The sequence below is a fragment of the Temnothorax longispinosus genome, chromosome 5, assembly GCF_030848805.1.
Source record: "Temnothorax longispinosus isolate EJ_2023e chromosome 5, Tlon_JGU_v1, whole genome shotgun sequence".
Classification (NCBI taxonomy): Eukaryota; Metazoa; Arthropoda; class Insecta; order Hymenoptera; family Formicidae; genus Temnothorax; species Temnothorax longispinosus.
In genome coordinates, this window is record NC_092362.1 from 6,869,668 (window position 1) to 6,886,628 (window position 16,961).

The 16,961-nt window shown below is 42.7% G+C and overlaps 3 protein-coding genes across 30 annotated transcripts in view; 2 read left to right on the forward strand and 1 right to left on the reverse strand.

Annotated features, from left to right (window-relative positions):
• The window catches only part of LOC139813316 (uncharacterized), a 31,558-nt gene extending 24,567 nt beyond the window's left edge, over window positions 1-6,991 (forward strand). Inside the window, exons 1-11 of one of the 5 annotated variants that reach the window (XM_071778762.1) lie at window positions 1,878-2,006; window positions 4,068-4,250; window positions 4,332-4,489; window positions 4,595-4,849; window positions 4,929-4,984; window positions 5,058-5,538; window positions 5,619-5,772; window positions 5,843-5,939; window positions 6,017-6,315; window positions 6,398-6,601; window positions 6,670-6,991. In XM_071778762.1, coding sequence (XP_071634863.1) covers window positions 4,170-4,250; window positions 4,332-4,489; window positions 4,595-4,849; window positions 4,929-4,984; window positions 5,058-5,538; window positions 5,619-5,772; window positions 5,843-5,939; window positions 6,017-6,315; window positions 6,398-6,601; window positions 6,670-6,789 — 1,905 coding nt within the window. In that variant the 5' untranslated portion in view covers window positions 1,878-2,006; window positions 4,068-4,169 and the 3' untranslated portion in view covers window positions 6,790-6,991. Of the gene's footprint in view, window positions 1-1,877; window positions 2,007-3,427; window positions 3,569-3,716; window positions 3,906-4,067; window positions 4,251-4,331; window positions 4,490-4,594; window positions 4,850-4,928; window positions 4,985-5,057; window positions 5,539-5,618; window positions 5,773-5,842; window positions 5,940-6,016; window positions 6,316-6,397; window positions 6,602-6,669 lie in introns of those variants that run through there. The other 4 variants (XM_071778764.1, XM_071778761.1, XM_071778760.1 and 1 more) reach the window with 4 other exon arrangements.
• Window positions 1-9,186, reverse strand: part of Pmca (plasma membrane calcium-transporting ATPase 2) — an 87,564-nt gene extending 78,378 nt beyond the window's left edge. For 11 of the 22 annotated variants that reach the window (XR_011732129.1, XR_011732130.1, XR_011732132.1 and 8 more), the window contains exons 1-2: window positions 1,510-1,931; window positions 538-701 (exon numbers count right to left, since the gene is read on the reverse strand). The gene's annotated coding sequence lies outside the window, so the exon portion shown is untranslated. The other 11 variants (XR_011732133.1, XR_011732134.1, XM_071778716.1 and 8 more) reach the window with 8 other exon arrangements.
• Window positions 7,479-15,466, forward strand: LOC139813314 (uncharacterized). 3 transcript variants are annotated; one of them, XM_071778755.1, is made up of 16 exons: window positions 7,479-7,884; window positions 8,246-8,522; window positions 8,946-9,077; window positions 9,868-10,198; window positions 10,643-10,687; window positions 10,755-10,880; window positions 11,066-11,215; window positions 11,304-11,432; window positions 11,990-12,174; window positions 12,389-12,497; window positions 12,932-13,153; window positions 13,796-14,013; window positions 14,204-14,411; window positions 14,562-14,763; window positions 15,041-15,143; window positions 15,221-15,466. In XM_071778755.1, the coding sequence occupies exons 2-16, from the start codon at window positions 8,268-8,270 to the stop codon at window positions 15,368-15,370; spliced, it is 2,565 nt and encodes an 854-aa protein (XP_071634856.1). In that variant the 5' UTR covers window positions 7,479-7,884; window positions 8,246-8,267; the 3' UTR covers window positions 15,371-15,466. The 3 variants fall into 3 exon arrangements, with proteins under 3 accessions (XP_071634856.1, XP_071634857.1, XP_071634855.1); XM_071778756.1 differs by having other exon boundaries at window positions 7,479-7,657; window positions 8,230-8,522; XM_071778754.1 differs by having other exon boundaries at window positions 7,479-7,657.
• The last annotated feature ends 1,495 nt before the right edge of the window (window positions 15,467-16,961 follow it).

A 16,961-nucleotide genomic window follows, 5' to 3' on the forward strand; every position in this document is an offset into this window, starting at 1 on the left:
AGAGAGACAGGGAGAAAGGGTGAAAAGAGAAAGAGAGAAAGAGTGTGAGAGAGAGAGAGAGAAGCAACGGAGCGAGAAGGGTGCGCTCACGTATGTGAGTGTACGTGTGCGCGAATGGGTAAATGGATGGATGGATAAATGGCACAGGGGAGAAATAGCAAAGAAGGGATGAGCGAGAAGCCAAGAGAAAGGAGGCAAAAAAGAAGAGTAAACACAGCTAGAGAGATTGCGAGAGAGGAACAAATATATTTAAAGAAAACAAAAGAAAACAAAAGAGAGACAGAGAGAGAGAGGGAGAGAGAGGGATGAGAGAAGGGGAGGTGGAAATAGTGGAGGCTTGTGTCCTGGTGGGCGGAATGGCGAATCAATCCTCGACGAGGGGAAGGGGCGCGTGAGGGTGAGGAGGAGGAGGAAGAGGGGGAGAAGGTAGAGGAGATAGAGGAGGAAGAGGAGGAGGAGAAGGTGAAGGGGCGGCGATGGGGCAGAGGGGTGGGTGGGGGTGGTGGCGACGGGGCAGTGTGGCGACATACTACTCACCGTGGACGGTGGCAGCAAGATGTCTGCGAGGTGTCTCTTCTTCCTCGACGGTGGCAAGAGAGAGGAAAACCCGATGTCACATACGCCGCTTCATCGGGCCACTGTGCTGCCGCTTAATACCACTCCGCGCGGTGCTCTTCGCCCGCCTTCTTCACCTTCTGCCACTAAAAATAAACTCGCTCGCTGTGCCGTGCGCTCCTCTGGCTGCCCCCGCGCGCGCGCTCGCGAACGCTCTCCCTCCTCCACTCACGCACTCTCTCTCTCTCTCTCTTTCCCTCTCTCTCGCTCTCTTTCTCTCTCTCACACACACTCTCTCGCACACTCTCTTTCTCGCTCTCTCTCTCGCTTCTTCGCTCTCTCACTCTTTCTCTCATTCTCGCTCGCGCCTCACGTCTTGTAACGCGACCGACACATTTATCCGCGCTTTCAGGCTTCAGGCCGCTCTCTCGGACATTCTCGCGCACCTCTCGCGCTCCACGACCGACCAACCGCTCGATTCCCTAGAATCGAGGAGGTGGCACTGTGTCGCCACTCGCCGCCGCTTGTCGCCGCTACCACCACCGTCACCGCCGCCGCCGCCGCCACCTCCACCGCCGCAGCCGCGCTGGATGGTGACGGTGAGGACGGCGCGCCGATGGCGATTCGATGTACGGAGCGGCAGCTCCGGAGCGATGTCGATCCGCCGGGGTCGCGACAAATTCCTCCGGAGCGGTGGCGGCGAGAAGGGGAGGGTGAGCGCGAACGAGAGAAAATCGGAGCACCCGCGCGGTTCTCCTCTGGAGAACCAAAAAGATAGAGAGAAGAGGAGGGAATGGCGATACGCGAGAGCGAGGCGAAGACAACGGGAAGCCGAGGGGAAGCGCGCACGCATGCACTCGCGGTGGTGCGGTCGATTGTACGTTTTCGTATTCCGCGCGTTCGTACGCGCGTAGGAACGGACGGACTGACGCACGCACGCACGCACGTTCTTACCCCCGAGGGCGAGGGGTGCCACTATCGTCGTACCGAGAGCGCGGGACTGTCGCGCTCGCGGCGCTCTTCAGTTCCTCGTGGTCTCGTCGGACCTTCCTCCCACCCTGCTGGTGGTATCGACTGCGCCGGCGACGACGCGACGACGACGACGACGACGGCGGCGATGCGGGGCGGCCTTTTCTCCTTGATGCCCCTTTTCATATAGGCAAGGCCGCGGCACCGATTACCGCTACCTGGTAGCTCACGGTGGTGGTGTCGGTGATAGCGCGCGTTACCGCTGGTAGCGACCGGCGAACCGCGACGACGGCATCCGCGCATCGACGACGACGATGAATGACGGACGAGCTGAGAGGCGAGGAGAGAGACGTGGTGACGAGGACACGAACGACTACACCGCGACGACGACAACGATTGTACTCCGGTTAGCTCGCTTCCCGATCCCGCTGCTACCGCTGGCCTGTGCCGCCGATTGTGCGCGCGCACCTTCGCGTATACACGTACGTGTACAACGAGTCTGCTGTCCGTCTGTCTCTCTGTCTCTCCCTCTCTGTTTCGCGTGTGTCACGCGCGCTCGTGCGCGGGGCGATTACGTGTGTGCGTCGTCGCGTGTCCAAAGCCGGACGAGGAGAGCGAACAAGAGAGAGAGAGGGGGAGGGGAGAAACCGGCAAAGAGCGAACGAAAAGTAGACGGAGAGTAACCGAAGGAGAACGGGACGGAACGAGACGGACAGGAAAAAGAAGGAAAGAAAAGGAAGGAAGAGAGAGAGAGAGAGAGAGAGAGAGAGAGAGAGAGAGAGAGAAAGAGAAAGGAAATGAGGAACGCGGATAGAAAAGCGCGTAACCGGGGAGGGGCTCGGGGGACTTCAAGGGGGAGGGGGACCTCGGTCTATTCGAGATAGGGTTGCGAGTTTAGCGCGCGCTGTCAACGGTACCACGGTCGCCGTTAGACTGCCGTGCCTAAATCGGGGAGAGCCGCGCACACAGAGGCGCGCGGAAACGCACACACGGGAAGCGAAGCGGTGGTTCGCGTCTCCCCTGCCCCCTCGCCTGCCAACCCGCTTCTGCAACCTTGTGACCCACTACCCCCGTCGTCGCGTCCGCCACCCCGGGACCAGTTTCAAGAACGCGGTTTCGCGGTTTCGCCGCCCGGCACCTGAATCCGGTTAACGGGCCTCCGCGACGAATCCCCGCGCTTCTCCGAAATAGCCGTACTTCACTCAGCCGATGGGATATCTACTTAAGTATCTACTTAAGTAGATATCTACTTAAGTCGAATTCTACTTCGTTCACCGACGCCGGAGTCCTTAGCCTCGGGGATCACCGGTCCCGGTCGCGCGATTTTAGCCGTTGAAACGCGTTTTTGTCTCGTTGCGCGGATGCGCGTATTAGGGGTATTCAAATAAGTTAGAGTTTAACGGTTTGACAGGTTATTGTCCATTTCTACCAATGCAGATTAACTTTGATCTTGGTTTAACTTACTTATTATCTTTCTCTAATTTTAAGAATTAGAAAAAGATAAAAAGCAAGTTAAACTGCGATTAAAGTTAATCTACATTGATAGAAGTGGACATATGTCGGGTTAAAGTCGGGTAAAAAGTTAATTTTTACACTTTTAACCCAAAGATTAATGTGATAGGTTAATGAAACACTTATGTATTTTGCATAACCTTAAAGAGTAGCGCGCCCAATGTTAATTAATTATTAACTTTTTACTCGACTTTAACCCGACATAACCTGTCAAACCGTTAAACTTTAACTTATTTGAATACCCCTATTATTTTTACGCGTCTCGGCCGATTTGCGGATTGAATTTGGTTAACAAAATCGTCCTCTCGCTAGCTTCAACTTGGCAACATTTTTCGAACGTATCCCACTCCTCTCTTTCTTTCTCACTCTTTCTATCTCTTTCCGAAATTAACATAATGAATGGTCATTTACCCACTGCGTCGTTTCTTATCGCGGCGTTTTGAACCCGAACAAAAGCCGCACTTATGCCGATAGCCCGACGCGACGTCGGAAGGACGCGTGCATCTCGACAAGAGGAAGATACCGGACTGAAGTGAGCACCGAATTCAAATTTTAAAAGTTACGCTTCCTCGGCGCGGATAGGCCGATCCGCCATTACGTGATGGCGATCCGTCGGGCGGGGGGGGGGGCGACGCGATTGGCGCACGCGCGACGCCGTCACTTTCGGGTGCGAGCTGCGATCGCTCTACTACCTGTTCCCGCAATCCACGCTCCAACAGTCCAACGACAGTGTTATTGTTGTTAGGTTAGGAGAGTGCTCGTTTCCAGAGCGAGATAATTGAACGCGCGTGAACTCGTAAAGAGAAGAGGTGATTAAGCGAGATACTTTAGTATCGCGGTCGTTCCTTGTTCTTTTTTTTATCGATCAGGTTAGTATGCTTCCATGTCCCACCAATGCGACAAAACACTATCCGCGGAACGTCGTTCACCTGCTTTTTTCCTACCTAAACACTCGTATAATCTCGCAGAAAAAACCCTTCTTCTTTTTTTACTTTTTTTCAATGGACTTTGATCGTTTTATCATTTTTCAGATAACATAGTCGAAGGCGTGAGAGTGGTGCTTCTTGAGGGACAGTGATTGACAGTTTTATGACTCCTACGCGAATCATCGTGACGTTTATGAGACGGCAAAGATGGTTACCGTGCAAGATATCGGTTTGCAGCTTACGAAACCAGTGAAGGAATTAGCGGAATGGAACTTTCCCTTTTCACAGGTATGGCGATAAAATTCTTCCGTTACGACGCAACGGTAACGCAGTGTATAAGTGAAAGTAACATCTCTCGCATTGTTGCAGACTCTGGAGAAATATTGTTCTTTGTTCAACACGACGTGCAACAAAAGTTTTGGCGAGGCTGGACTTGTCCTACAAAATTCCACGGCTGTGTACGTGCACAGAATCGATTCTCTGTGGACTACAACCGAATGTTGCAGAAATGAATTATTGATTCACGAGTAAGTGATATTTTTTAATGTTTGAAACACGTGTAGACATCTTTTGGTTTGCTGATTAATTAAAAATTACTAATTTGAAATGATATGTACAAAATAATTCTTCAGACAAGAAGAAGCGACAAAAAATCCCGCTAAAAAGAGAGATAGAAAGACTGACGCATGTTTTCACAAGTTCAAAACTGTCAACTTTGCAGAAGAAGTAGATAAAAATATTGACATTAAAAAGAATCATATAGTACACGATTCTGTCAAATCTAAAAGCCGCCGATTTACTCAGTTGGAGAAGGGTATCGCACAACATGTCTCTATTGACATTTATGATGTAAATGGGGAAGTCGTCGGCAAGAAATATGATTTCCGGTGAGTATTATTTCTTCTTTTGATACATCTGAACTTTGTTGTACTTGGCTAAACTGATCTTGTGTGATATTTTATATAGGTGCAATCAAAATATAAGTAGGGATGGTATATTGGTCGACGAGTTTGCGCCTGAAGGTATGCGATTGAAAGTTGTTGAAAATAGATTTGTGACATGATCGAATATTTCTTAGAATTATTCGCGTTTCAGATTTTTGTTGCGGAGATGACTCGGTCAAAGAAAAATCACATTATTCATATGGACTTTGTGATACGTCGGATTCTACAATACGCGACGATAATAATGAGAATATCAACGTGGACGCCGAGTCCGAAAGATACTGTGATTCGCCAGAAGAAGAGATTTCTGATTTGGTTACGTCTTTGGAGTTAAGCCAACAAAATCTCTCTCTATCCAGAGATACCGAGACCGACAACACGCTTGTCAAAACGCCAACGAATATTTCAAGCGATAGTTGCCACGACGCGACTCTCACCAATATTCCGAGTGAGACGTGTCCAGATACACCCACCGATGCAACTTCGCCGGTAATGACTAATCTCGACAATACTGTTTCATCAAATAACAATGATTCGGAAGATCAATGCTTGAACAATAATATCAAGGGAACCATAGACGTCGGTAGTCTACTAGATAGCCCGCCCGAGTCGGTAAATTCGAAAGGAAGAAGGTATATTTTTGTTACTTGTGATTTTGTCTTTACTTAATGCGATAAATCTGTTAAGAGTTTTCAAGTTGCTGATATTTTAGGACTTCGTCGACCGACGATCCAGCGTCGTTGAACGATTCAAACGGGGATCTAGCGAAAGCAAAATCATTTGTCAATTCTGTACAAAATACACCATTAGATAAAAGTAGAAAGAATAAAACGCAACGTTCCACTACAAAGTCCAAATCGAAATCGGTACGTAATATTAGTTTGATTAGTAATTAATGTTTTTTTGAGTAATGTCCTTGAATTACTTTATTTGCAGCTGAAGCGAAAGCCACCCGCATCGCGTAAGAAACGAGAAAGTAAAACGAGGAGAAATCTCCTGCTTAGCTTGGAAGATTCGTATTATTCCGAAAAAGGTAAATCCATCATAATTTGTCTTGAAATTATCCATCGCCAAATCTATCGATCTATATTAAATGACGTTGTTTTCCAGATAGACCAAATATGTTTAAGGAAAACTCGCGTACTTGCATGAAGTATATACAAAAGTACGATCCTTTGCAATACACAGACGTCACAAACGCCGAATTAGATCTTTTAGGATTTCGATTACACGATAATACTGAGCTGGACACACATATCAGCGATGATGTAACGATGAATGTCAACGATAACTTGACTTCGATCGATGGGATTTCGGAGCTTCACAGTCAGAGTCCTGTGGACACGTCGACTCCGTACGAAAGTTTCTGTGACGTTTGGTTTCGTTCAGACTCGCCAAATTTCGTGCCGGTAAGTCGACCGGCGATTGATAAAATTGATAAGAAAGGAAGTAATGGTTGTAAAGTACTAGCAAAATAAATCACAATTTCAGGAAAATGTCGACAAGTGGCACGAAATGATACAGCCAAAGTTGCGCGACGCTGAGAAAAGATCGACGTTTTGCATTCGCGATTACACATCGCGAATTATAGATACTCTGAAGGCGAGTGATCAACGAAGGGTCAGCTTCGACACCATCATTCAAAAGGAACAGCCTTGCGAGGTGGCCAGATATTTTTTAGCGTCCTTGGACTTGGTAAGAAAAAGAATTATTAGAAGAAAAACAAAAACTGATCAATTTCTAAAGAAACTCGTTGTCCACAGGCCTCGAAGCAAAATGTAAACATAAATACAAACGAAGATCCCGAGCACGATATAGAAATCATCCTGTGTGAAGGAGATGGGCAGTGCTCTACTAACAACCAAGTGGATTTGCATGATTAACGAGCAAACACTTTAGTTCTAATGATAACTGTACAGAACAAATGTATAATATGTACACTAATGAAAATCGATTTATATGTACTTTTCAATCTTGGGAAGGCCCTGTACTGTGATACTATGCAGCTATCAAGAGATATTGCAAGTCTCTTCAAAGAAAAAGTCCTTATATATATTTATGTATTAAATATTTTTTTTCACAGAATACCGACTCGTTTCTCTCTCTCTCTCTATCTATCTTTCATTTCCGTCCCGATCGCCGAGTTACAATTATAGATGCATATGGAATAATAATTATACGATTCATTGGAAATCTATACATCTCCATCAAGCGTGGAGTTCCGATTTAACTAACCGTCGAGCGGTAATTCGCCGCTGGGCGTGCTGTAACGAGGCGTTACGCGAAAGAGACTGTTACAGCGACTGTAGCGTGAAATCGATATTTTTTCTCTTCCCTTTTTTTTAATTAAGACTGGAACGCGTCCCATTGACACGCGCTCGGGTGTAACTGTGGCGTCGGACAAAACGGAGCGTGCATTCACGAACGTGCGGTGCCCCGGCCGTCGTCGTCCGGCGCACACTACGAAGCTACGCATGTCTCACACGTGCAATGTATGACAATTGGCCGTGGTGTAATACACAGAGAAATGCTCACGCATGCGTCTCGTCGGAGCGGAGCCGACGACGGCACCGGCTCACAGTTTATATATTAGTTTACATTAGGACAGACGCGGACACCGCAAACCGCTGTGTAAACCGCGTTTTCGTTAACGCACTCGCGAGCGTTTCCCTCGCGCGCGCCGAGAAGAGAGAAAATCGCGTGCGTCGCGCTACGCGTGTGAAATTAAAAAAAAAAAAATTATAACAAATTGTAAGTATTTCTTTTCCAGTGCGACGAGTGTGCCACGAAAGTGCGGTCACGGTTCGGGAAAGTTTACGGAATAAAAATTAGCGTTGAGATCAGCGACCGAGCGTTACGGCGAGCGGGAGAGGATGTAGGCGACGAAAGGACGTAGGAGACGGAAGCGTGAAACGCGCGGATGTTGCTGATGAAGTTTAATGTATAGTCAATTCCGCTTGATAGTAACCAATCAGACGGTACAGATCTATGTGCTTCTCTCCCCCGATCTCTCTTCTCCTGCGGCGTGCCAGAGATATCCAATTGAAATAGTTGCGCTCTACCGCGCGTCGTGTCTTCGCGCTAATGTATATATGTTTGCGTGTTATCGTTTGTGTAACGTACCAATCGCGTTATTAACTAACAATAATAATTCGGCGAAAGTGATCGAGAAATTTAATTAAATATGATATGGAAGACACGACCATCTTTTCTTGTCACCTCGTCTTAATTGGAATCTATAGAATTTTCATTAGTCTTTTTCATTTATTTATTTTTTATCAAATTGGCGGTAATTTGTCGCAATGCGAGAACGGCTTTTTCAGGCGTGACTTTTCACAGGAGTAAAACCACGTCCGTCAACATGAACAGCAAGAGTGCATTACTGGTGCAACGTTGGATGCTCCAGCCGCGAGTGTTGCTCGCTCTCATTTTGCTGCAATTTATCATTCAGTTTTTCACGTCCGTCTATCTGTATAAGTACGTCACGAACGTGGAGAGCGATCTTCGTCGGGTAAAAAGCCAGTACCCGGCGGAGGTCGTGGCAATTCCGCGGCGAAGACGCAGCAGCGCGTTGCCAACCGCCGAGGACAATGCCGTTTCGGATATATCCAGTCGGGTATGTATACATAGCCAGGAAAAATGTTCTCAAGAATAAAAGGAAATCGACGCAAATCCGAGTCTACACGTGAAGCAAAAATTCCAATTTTTTTAATTTACAGAGAGAAACTGTTTTTGAAACGTGCAATTTTCTCGCACTGGACCTTGCAACGAAAAATATAATATGTAGTAAATTAAAGCTTCACGCAATTATATCAAAATGGCAATTACACGAGATAAAGAAAGATATGTAAAAAAAAGAAAATTATACAAAAATTTTGCGGAGAACGAGAAGAAATGAGAGAAATTTCGCTTTCTTAATTCCCCAGCGTTTAATTTTCCGAGATCTCCTAAGAGCAGGTTTCCCAATTTAATTTCTCGAGGGTATCTCCAGATCTTCCCCCTTTAATAACGCGGGATTGTACGGGCCGCTCGGTTACAGATCCGAGATGACAAGGAGATACAGGGTACAAAGAAGGTAACCGCCTCCCCGATGGTATCCGGTTCTGAGTCTTCGCCAACGGTGGCCGGAGGTCAGGATTGGGTCTGGTTTAACGCCGACACACGAATACAAGTCAGTTCTCTGTGATTGTTAGAACTAGTTACCTGTTTCGCGATACATCCCCGTGAATACATCCTCTCCTCAAACTTGCCGAGCGTTGTCACGATGTTCCTTGACGAGTTCCGCCAACCTACATAGAACATTGCGTATATGTAGAAGATACTCGGAGATAGCTGCTAAGTATCTGTTACACCTATTTTCTCTATTAAAATAATGATGTTAAAATAACGTCGTTAAAATAACGCCATTAAAATAATGATAACGCTCGTGCGAATATGAACATATTATTTTCATTATTTCATACAGACCCAATAAGAAAAATAGATATCGTTCTACGGACTTTATTTTATATTTTAAATAAAAATATTCATAGAAATTTATTTTTAATTTCAATATTTCAAGATAATTCGTTTTTAATTCAAATATTTCAAATGTATCACTGTATCAGAGAGAATAGCTAAAGATTTTTTCAAGATTACTTCAAGACGTCTGCAGAGAATCAGGTCACAAAAAATATTTCGTTATTAAAGAAATGTCTACAATTTTAGAAATTTTAAAATAAAGATCAGGAATGGCTATAAGAGTCAGACGCAGTTGTCAGTGCGTAAAAAAAACTTAAGCGATTTCATCAATCGAATATATATTCAATGAAATCGCTTAAGTCCTGATCTTTATTTTATATTTCGGGAGTCCAATACTCATTATTTTTTAGAAATTTTAATACAGGACAGCCAGATTTCAGTGCTTAACTTAATGTGTATACCAAATCGAGTATGTATATATTTATTTACTTGCGTTCCAGTATGACGTGATCGAGAACTTTTGCCGTTCGTCTGCGAAGTATTGTCCACCAGGTCTCCCCGGTGCGCCCGGAAATCCGGGTACACCCGGCGAACCGGGTCTGCCGGGTGCTCGGGGGATGGACGGCCTTAAGGGGCCTCCAGGCCATCCTGGTGTCCGAGGGCCCAAGGGTGACATCGGGCCACCGGGTTTCGACGGAAGGGACGGGGTACCGGGTGAGCCCGGTTTGGACGGTATTCCCGGTAGAAGTGGTCTGGACGGCGTACCGGGGAGCAACGGTAAGCCGGGTATGAACGGATCGCCTGGACTTCCTGGAAGAAACGGAACGGACGGTACGTTTGAATGTAGAATTACTTGACAATGTCGTATCGCAATCGGAGGTTCGACGTAGAGAGAGAATGCGAATGACCGCCGCGAAATAAAAATTTCGCATTAAAAGCAGCCTCTTCCATAATGCATATTTATTTAACTAACAAACCTTTTTATTTTTTAATATAATACTTTTTAATTTAAAAAATGTTTTCATGATTGCGGTTGCGAGAGAAAAAATATATAATTTCTCAACTTGCTAAATTAAATCTTTTTCTTGATTAATCCCCTAAATTGAAGATTTAGTTTTCTAATTTCATTTCTTAAGAAATTGTTCTTATATTAAAAAATTTTTACTTTTTAATTAAGTTATAAATTAGGTAATATCGTAAGTATAACAACAGAATAGTACGTTCTTCGTAATATCTCGCAGATGAAAGATTAATTGACATTTTATATTCATTTAGGAAGACCAGGGCAAATGGGACCTCAGGGACCACAAGGACCTCGCGGTAAGTAATGGCAGTACCGTCATATCTTCATTTTATTTATTTCACAAGCAACTTGTTTATGTTTCAGGAGAGATAGGCCCACCTGGTCATTCAGGAGCGCCCGGGAAGGATGGCAAATCAGGCATACAGGCATACAAGTTACACATGAACGATAACAACGAGAATGACCTATTAATACCGCCATCTATTATTGGTAAGGCCTATTGTCTTTACTGTCTTAGCAAAATCGCGGTTTTTTTTCTTTTTCTTTCGTTGTAAAACACTATACGTTATTCATTACATTGTTTTATATATTACCGCAAGGTAATCCTTGCATCATATTAACTATCACGATATTTTGGATATTACGGAGGATATTACAGTCTTGGAAAATTTCAGAGATTACACCGTCGTTAAACTCAAGTGGCGTGATTTCTGTGCTCGAAGGTAGCAAAATACGGCTGAGGTGCGCCGCGAGTGGAAAACCGCAGCCCGTTATACAATGGACCAAAATAGACGGTTCCATGATACCCATGGGCCCCTGGCATGGTATAAACGGACTCTTTAATTCTCTTTAATAAGTAGCCGGCGGATAGAACGGGATTAACGAACATTCCCATAAATCTTGCGACTCTAGTGAGCTCTGTTACGGGCCATACATTCAACATCAGCGTGGTGACCCGGGAACACATGGGCGAGTATGCGTGCAACGCTAATAACGGAATACCTCCAGCAGTCTCCAAGAGGTTCAAGCTTCAAGTCAGATGTAAGCACGTTTCAATCTTATTTAAAATTTATATATATATATATATCTTTTCTTAATTTTTTGATAACGTAGCATTTTGAAATATAAAATTATAAAATTAAAAATAAAGTAACGTTGAGACAGTTTAAATCTAAAGTTTTACATAAGAAATTATACGAGAAAAATAGCGTGTAATATGTATTATAATATAAAATAGGTAATATAAAATATATGAATGTATATTATATGTATATATTTTTTTAAATTTCTTATGTAAAACTTTAGATTATCTTTGATATACTCTGTTGTTCTTTATTTTTATTCTGCAGTAATTTCTTTTCAAAACGTTACACATAAAATAATTTTCTTTATATTATTTGTAATATGTATTTTATTGTGAATGTAAAGAAGGTATCGCGACGCGTTTAAAAATTATAAAAGATTTCGCGTGGGGCCGCAAAGTAACGTGCATGAATGTCCTCTGGGTTTTGATATTATTAAAATAACTCGGAAAGAACCAGTTTTGTTCGAATCGATGGCACATATGTGGCTAAAATTGATAATCGATCGCGTTCCAGTTTCGCCGTTCATTCGCATACGCAACCAAGTGGTACTCGTGCGAAACCAAAATCCGGCGACATTGGAATGCGAGGTGGAAGGCTTTCCCGAGCCGGTGGTACATTGGGAACGCAGTGACGGCCGTCGCCTGAAAATGTCGGATAAGTACAGAACGGAGGTTTACGACAGGCGCGATAATTATAAGGTAACCCGTCGAACCTGTATCCGCGGACTTTCGCTGAATCCGCGCAATTATATCGCACTTATTTACGCAATTTTCTTAGAGTCCTCTTTTCATTTTAACGAACGTGATTTGCATGTTTTATCGTATAAATCTCGATAATAAATTGTTCTTGCTCGTTTGCTATACGTTAGCAACAAATGAGGTGTCTTACAATACGTGAAACTATTCTGAAAAGCTGAAGATGAAGCTGAGAATCGCGAGGGTGACTTCGTCGGATCACGGGACCTACCACTGCGTGGCAAAAAACGATCTTGACGTTGTCAAGGGATCCTTTATAGTAGACGGTTTGTTTTGCCTCGGATTATACCTCGTATTTCACCTTGAATTGATAATAGAATTACGAAGAGCCATTAGAGCTACAGAATTTACTAATTAATTACAACGGAATATGAAGGATATAGGAGTAAGACCTCCGAGTTCGAGGTGAATGTCCGTGTAAATTGTTACTCTGCGTTATCTCGTAGCGCAGCATTTCCAGGCTGACACTTGTCACTTCTGATCTTCAAATAAAACGAGAAAATAGATATTAATATAAAATATTAATACAAATTCTGAGAAACGAAAAGCTTACTTCTATATCCATCGTATAATTTTTAAGATTTTCTGAGATTGGAAATTTAATTTCTTTCAATGCATTTTTTTTCCAAGATTGATCCTAACACCTGTCTCTAAGAAACGACTCTGCTGGTGTTTTCTAATTAATAATAATAAATGCTAGATGACATAAAGGATCTCGAGAAATACAAAATGGGAAAGATGGAGCATGTAACGTACGGCTATCCAATGCCCACGAGCGTCGATCAGGAGCAAGAATCGTGCATTCCTGCGCAAGAAACCTGCACGACGTGTCCGAAGTGCACGTACCTAGACATAATGGACCACGTGCACGTTCAACCGTTGAGAGATATTAATAATACGTGGCTGCCGCCGCGGTTAGCCGGTACGTTTAATCAATTTTAACTAATGTATTCCAACAGCGTTCCTGCACAGGGTAGATCAATTAATTTCAGGAAGTAGATGTGTAAAGCTGCAATGTAAACGCATACATAGCTCATTTCCATGACATAAGAGTATATAAATCAGTATGTATAAATTTAGCGAAACGGACGTGTCGAGAACTTTTAATCGATGCGACAAAAAAAAAAGATAATAATGTAAAATGAAAAGGTATCTTCTCGGGGTAATTTTGTGTTGAATATTTTCTATAAATCTATTAGTCACACGCAACTATTAACTTTCACAAAAGAAATGAAAATCAAGAACTTATTTAAAATGAAAGTAATTGAAATAAAGTTTTAATTTCACATTGGGGACGGATTAGGGTCTCTTTTTGATTTAACTTTTATTTATCTTCGCTATGTGCAAGCGCGTACATAGCGGCGGGGTCAAGTACACAGCGGAGAACTGTGCATTAATGACTGAAGGATCGCAATGTCGCGGAAGTTTATGCAATTAACGAACTGGCGGCACTCCCGTTAAACACGAGTGCCCGTAATATCGTGGCTAAAAAACAAACTCTTTCCACGCGAACTCCCCGACTTGGGGACTCGAAAGTTAATAACCGACGTTGGTAAATTCGCAGAGGGTTTCATAGAGGCGATAGGAAAACCTGTGCTGAAAGGGGACGATCACTACGGAAGTTGGATGTACGATACGTCCTCCAGTAACGATATCATGCCCGATCACAGACTTTGGGTCACCCGCCACAACGAGACGTCCTTCATCTACGAATACAAAACGAAGGAGCACTTTAACAACAACACGCCGACTGATCCGAAATTATTACACTTTCCTTTCCAGGTCAGCAGCTTAAGAATAACAGAGAAACATCTCTAATTGTAGTCACACAGCCCCAGAAGAGTTTTAACTACAGCTGTAAAATAACTATAAAATAAAAGCATGGACGTATTTGCTTTAAAAAATTTTTCATGTCTAACGAGAAGGAGCTTGAAGTGAGAATTTAATCCGCTCCGTCGACGTTCTCTTCTAGGGTAACGGGCACGTGGTTTATGACAAGTCGTTTTTCTATAACCCTATGAATCGACCGTCGATACTTCGATACGATCTCTCGGGTCACCGGGCGTGCACCGACTTTTTACCCAAATGCGAGCGGATGCTTCCGTGCTTGGAGGTCGACGGCCAGAACCATCTCTACACGCATAATTTCACCTACACGGATATTAACGTGGACGAAAACGGTAAAACGAGCGGCAGGCAAATGTTCGTTATAAATTAAAGAGGAATAATTAAACTAAAATATTTAGTACTTTTTCACGCGGAATTAAATATTACAAATGAAAACGTTATACATATAAAATATGATATGTAATAATGTGGCGTTTCTGCAGGTTTATGGGTCATTTACCCATTATCACCTAATTGCAGCGGTACGCATAAAAATACAGTAGTAGTGAAAATGGATCCAATTGAAATGCAGATACAGTACGCGTGGAATATCAGTATCGATCACCGTCGATTCGCGGAGATGTTTATCGCGGGAGGCGTGCTTTACGCTATACGCAACGTCACCAACAATACTATGGAAATACGGTAACACGAATGACAAACTGCCCTTCAAGTTACGATATAAGGCACAAACCTGTAGAAATTCTTACCTATATACTTGGACTTTCAATGTTTCCTAATATCCTCAATATCTCTTTTAATTTTTAGCACTATATTATTATGTCTTCTCTTTTTACTATATCGCATATTTTCAAGACATATCCACGAATAATCGTGGAATATCTGTGCTGTATATTCGCATTAGCTTTTTTTCTGACCTGAAAATTATCATTATTATCCGCGACTCGACCGAATTCCTTAGATACGCCCTCGATCTCTACAAAAATACAACGCTGGATGTAAACTTGTCGTTCACTAACCCCTACCACAAGACCACGGCAGTCAGCTATAATCATAAGACTAAGGTACGTGCTTATCCGATAATGACTTACCATATTTTATCATTATATCGTATCGCGTTCGAGCATCCATTTCGTTTCAGGAGCTCTACACGTGGAACAAGGGCAACCGATTAGCCTACCCCTTGAAATGGCAAGAGGCAACTGAGAAAGTACCGTCTTCACGACATACGCATGCACCGCAAAGAAACGCGCGTAGGAGCGTCGTTAATCGCCACGAGAACATTAATTAAACAAGTTTGACGTGTAACGAGTTCTCTCCTTTCGAGCCTCCTCGAGCGCGTATTTATCTTGTAACACGTGTCAAAAATAAAACAGTTTAAGCGAGATTGATCAGTGCGTGTAATTATTGCTTGTCAATAAGTCCAGAAACTATGACGCTAAGAATCATCGAATCTGCATTTTAGTCAATATAACAGAAAATAATATACAATCATGTAATTGGAACATAATTTTTTAAAATGTATTTTTAAGAAAACGTGCTATAAATGTATAAAAATATGTATAACAAAAGAAAATCCGCATAATATTTCTTTTTTGAAACAATTATTTATCGTATATCGATAGCTTTGCATATTAACCCTTAAATGCCACACCTCTCAAGAATCTCGTAAATGACACATGAGGTCTAAAAGACCCCAGCATGAAAAATGTCTCCTTACTCATTGATTTTTTTATATTTAGTTATGGAAATTATTTTCAATGTTGTTCAAGGCTTAGAAAAGAGAATAAAATGCTTATATTGTTAAAATTTCAATTTCAACACAGTATAAAAAATTAAGTAAACTGAGTACTGCTAAGTGTACAAACGGGTAGGTCAATCACTCAACTATCATCAATGGGAGCATGAGCTCCATTTTTGGCAAGAACATTTGAAAACATTTCATTCTAAAGGGTCTGGGGTCCGCTGGACCCCGGGTGGCATTTAAGGGTTAATAATATATGCCATTTATATATAAGCTTTTATTTAAAATCAATAGCGTTAAATAATTTAGATTTTGCCCTAAAATAAAGATACGAAAGTATAAATTTATCTAAATATATATATTATACATACCCATTGCATTTGCTGAGTAAACTATACATATATGCACTTTTCAATTAAAAATTGACAATGTTGGATAATTTAAATCTTGCCTTCAGATAAAAATAAAGAAGAATAAATTTTCATAAATATATATTAAATACCCATTGCTGAGCAAATTATTTCCCAAGTACTTTAAGTCAGTATGCAACGTATATATACTTATACGTATATATATTAAGAAGGGCTTTATAAAAACAACACATCGTATACGTTGGCACATTGATTATAACATATCGTTAGCATGTAATTATAATATAATATACCTAATAGCCATCACTATCTGCCGCAATGATAATAAAAAATTTTTATCATTAAAAATTTTTGTTGTACCTACTGCGCAACGATTGGATTGGATATTACCTAAACGCAGCTATGACACGTTTGAAGATAGACGAGAACAATTGACTGCAGCATGCGAGGGCAATTAATACTTCGTGATTCATCATCAATTGAATCTTCGCAGTTATTATATCCGTGCGCGATCGCTCGAGCGAGACAAAATCGGCGACGTTACGCCCTTTCTTCCCTTTTCCTTTCGGATACGCGAGAGCGCTCTGAAATTCGACGATTAGACGCGCGTAATCCGATATAATTGAAATGTCCCACATGACACGATAATCGCCGCACTCCTACTATTTTGATATGGAAGGGGTATGGCGAATGTTCACGCGAAACTATTATATGTAGCGCGGTTATAAATACGGAGCGGAGTAGGATCAGCGGACAAGTCCAAAAGA